At 40.3% G+C, this 4,200-nt stretch overlaps 1 protein-coding gene across 1 annotated transcript in view; it reads right to left on the bottom strand.

Moving 5' to 3' along the window:
• Nucleotides 1-3,230: 3,230 nt before the first annotated feature.
• The window catches only part of LOC308336015 (uncharacterized protein), a gene marked incomplete at its 3' end in the record, with an annotated part of 14,085 nt that continues 13,115 nt past the window's right edge, over nt 3,231-4,200 (bottom strand). Inside the window, exon 13 of the mRNA XM_080793257.1 lies at nt 3,231-4,200. This exon is cut by the window's right edge and continues 328 nt beyond it. Within this exon, the coding sequence (XP_080649383.1) occupies nt 3,231-4,200 (970 nt within the window).

Here is a 4,200-nt window from a genome sequence, read left to right as displayed (position 1 = left end):
GTTCAGTCCCTTCTCCCGTTCAAAAATAGCACTTCCGGTGTCACGGCACAAATGCACCGGATAAGAAAACAAGTATGAACCTTCAAAATAAAACGCAAAGGGGGGGGGGGGGGGGAGGAAAAACTCCCCGAGACGTGACGGTCAGCAGCGCCACCATGTGGCGAGGAGGAAGACATGTCCGCATATGTAGAAATAAACAACATATCAAATCTTTTATATTGTATTAATATTAATGATAGCCTAAGCCTATAGTTAGTATAGTGCGTGTGTGTGTGTGTGTGTGTGTGTGTGTGTGTGTGTGTGTGTGTGTGTGTGTGTTTGTGTGTGTGTGTGTGTGTGTGTGTGTGTGTGTGTGTGTGTGTGTGTGTGTGTGTGTATATATTATTCATAGGTTTATATGCAAAATACTTTCCTTTTTAATAATTAAAGGATTCATGCCGTTTATATGGTTATTTTTTACCGTGTAATTCCAACTTACGAGTATAAGTAACTATAATATAAATTATAAATATAAATAATAACTAAGTATAAGACTATATAGACTAACTATGGTCTAGTACATGGTTCCCAAAGTGGGGTCCCCGGGCCACACTTTGAGTAACAGATCAAAGAAACATTTTACAATTCTGCAGAATTCAATTTATTTCACTTTATTGACAAATAATTTGATCAAGGTGCATCAGGCTCTTTGGCAGAATATGATTGGGCGATTGATTATGAATGTTAGAATATGATTGGGCGATTGGTTATGAATGGTAGAATATGATCAGTTGATTGGCTATGAGTCTGAGTGGAAAATAATTATAACTTAATGACTATATGGATGTTAAACTCGTGTATACTGGACTAGTACTACAATTCCCAGACTACCCTAGGATCACTGGTTCTGTTTGTTGTAGCCTATACTGTGCGGACTACATTTCCTGTCACCTGCTTCTTATAGTGTAAATGCCTATGTGGACTACATTTCCCTGTTTGTTATACTTGTAGCCTATACGGACTACATTTCCTGTATGGACAACAATTCCCAGACTGCCCAGGGATCAGGCTGTGAAATGAACCAGGAACAATAATAAATAATAAACACGATTGATTCACACAAGAACAAAACAATAAACAAACAAACAAACAAACAAATAAATAAGCAGTTCAAATGATTATAAATTGTATACAATGTATACAAAGAAATATTGCTTTATGTTTTTATTTTACTAGACTTTTTATTTATTTTTATCTTTGAGGGGCACTAGCCCCTCCTATATACATGTAGGTTTAATGTTTGTCTTTAGTTCAATGTTTGTTTAATAAACGCCACATTGAACAACGAAGGGGAACATTTACGTCATAATGTGCCTCATTACGTTTACTGTTACAGGAAATTATTATTTCCTGTAACAGTAAATGAGTATTTATAGATTTTCTTTTGTCATAAAGAGACAATAATATAATATATAATATACGTAAAGGCCGTATATATAAAACCAGTTAAACAGATTGTTTAGAAGTATTTAGGACGATTCTACCAATTCCTTCTAAATCCTGACAGTTTTCAGGAAAACCTTATGTTTCTATGTCAGTCGTTCTCAAACTGTTTCATGTCAATAAGGACCCCAAAAATATTATGAATTTGGCCACCGACCCCCATCTGAAAATATGTTGTTCCAGGGACCCCCCCCCCCCCCCGCCCCCCCTACACCCCCCCCCCCCTCCCAGAAGCAAAGATTTGAGTTAAAAACGTTCGCTCTGAAAGAATATATATTCAAAGATTTGAGCCACATTTTCTAGATTTTTCAAAAATAGCAGATCTACTCTGAGAGTGTACAAATGGAACCAAATGGACCCTTACGGGGTCTGTAACTCTGAGAGTGTAACAAATGGAACCATTTGGTTCCATTTGTACACTCTCAGAGATAAATTAGCAGTGATTTTACAATATAAATTGGGGATCCCAGATAAAAATGCCATTAAACGGGGGTCCTTATAAGACTAATGCATGTCAAACTGGGGGTCCTTGAAATTAAACGGGTTAAGAATCACTGATAGGGCCCTAAAAATCTTTCTTATGGGGGTCCCTGGGATATCTCTTCAAATGGGGGGTCCACGGGAATCTAATTAGTGTCAAAGTGGGGGTCCTTGACATAAAAAAGGTTTGGGAACCACTGTCCTATGTCGCCTCTTTTCACATAACCTACCGAGAATATCAGTGTCTATACAACAGTGACGCCAAACTGCTAAAGCAGGAACAATGGTTACGTTACGAAATCTACTTACCGTAGAAAGTAGAGAACTAAGTTACGTTACGAAATCTACTTACCGTAGAAAGTAGAGAACTAAGTTACGTTACGAAATCTACTTACCGTAGAAAGTAGAGAACTAAGTTACGTTACGAAATCTAGTTACCGTAAAAAGTAGAGAACTAAGTTACGTTACGAAATCTACTTACCGTAGAAAGTAGAGAACTAGTTACGTTACGAAATCTACTTACCGTAGAAAGTATAGAGAACTAGTTACGTTACGAAATCTACTTACTGTAGAAAGTAGAGAACTAAGTTACGTTACGAAATCTACTTACCGTAAAAAGTTAAATGTAACACTTTGAACGCGGTCCAAGAACCGGTTTAGAATAATAATAATAATAATAGTAATAATACATTTTAAAATAATAGCTTCTGAGTGAATTCGTTTTTGTGTGATTCTGCAGCGGTCAAGGTGTTTCTGAGAATAAATACGTAACTTAAATCTAAATCAATTGAACTTTTTTTTGTTTTTTTTACACAATTTTAAAATATATCATATATATCAAATAACAATAAAACATATATAATCTATACATACATTATCTGATAATCAATATATTATTAAATCATTATTATCTGTGTAAATGTAGATACTTAGTGATGGTTATAATGTGTTGATTTATTTAAATTAAAATTGTAAAGAGTATTTGGAATTTAAAACATCTCTCTCTCTCTCTCTCTCTCTCTCCATTATGATTGGTTGTGCTGCTTGTTGAGAGACATGTGACATTCAGACACAATCCCTGATTGGTTGGACTCAAGTGTCAATCATCCTTAAGGCCCCGAAAAACCAGGTGCCACTCCGGCCAATCACAGCCCACAGCACATCGATCCCAGCCACTTCCTGATCACTGCTGGCCAATGAGATTGTTCCGACAGCGTTGATGCTCGTGATCCCGCCCCTTCCTGTTGTCAATTACTTCTTCCTGTTCATCACTTCTTTTCATCTCCTAACTCCTCATTTCCTACCCTTGTCTCCTCGTCTCCTAACTCCTCATGCCCTTCCCTTGTCTCCTCATAGCCTACGTCCTCGCTTCCTTCCCTTGTCTCATCTCCTTCCCTTGTCTCCTCGTCTCCTAACTCCTCCTTTCCTTCCCTTGTCTCCTCGTCTCCTAACACCTCATCTCCTTCCCTTGTCTCCTCATCTCCTAAATCATCGCTTCCTTCCTGTGTCCCCTCGTCTCCTAACTCCTCCTCTCCCTCCTTTGTCTCCTTGTCTCCTAACTCCTCATTTCTTAAACTTGTATCCTTAACTCCTACCTCCTCCTCTCCTTCTCTTGTCTCGTCTCCTACCTCCTCCTTTCCTTCCCTTGTCTCCTCGTCTCCTACCTCCTCCTCTCCTTCCCTTGTATCCTCATCTCCTAACTCCTCCTTTCCTTCTCTTGTCTCGTCTCCTACCTCCTTTCCTTCCCTTGTCTCCTCGTCTCCTACCTCCTCATCTCCTTCCCTTGTCTCCTCGTCTCCTACCTCCTCATCTCCTTCCCTTGTCTCCTCGTCTCCTACCTCCTCATCTCCTTCCCTTGTCCCCTCGTCTCCTACCTCCTCCTCTCCTTCCCTTGTCTCCTCGTCTCCTACCTCCTCATCTCCTTCCCTTGTCTCCTCGTCTCCTACCTCCTCCTCTCCTTCCCTTGTATCCTCGTCTCCTACCTCCTCATCTCCATCCCTTGTCTCCTCGTCTCCTACCTCCTCATCTCCTTCCCTTGTCTCCTCGTCTCCTACCTCCTCATCTCCATCCCTTGTCTCCTCGTCTCCTACCTCCTCATCTCCTTCCCTTGTCTCCTCATCTCCATCCCTTGTCTCCTCGTCTCCTACCTCCTCATCTCCTTCCCTTGTATCCTCGTCTCCTACCTCCTCATCTCCATCCCTCGTCTCATCTCCTATGCCCTCATGTCCTTCCCTCGTC

Source organism: Protomyctophum bolini, assembly GCF_963924005.1.
Source record: "Protomyctophum bolini genome assembly, chromosome: 21".
Lineage (NCBI taxonomy): Eukaryota > Metazoa > Chordata > Actinopteri > Myctophiformes > Myctophidae > Protomyctophum > Protomyctophum bolini.
Note: the sequence above shows the minus strand (reverse complement) of the source record. Positions and strands in the feature narration are given on the sequence as shown.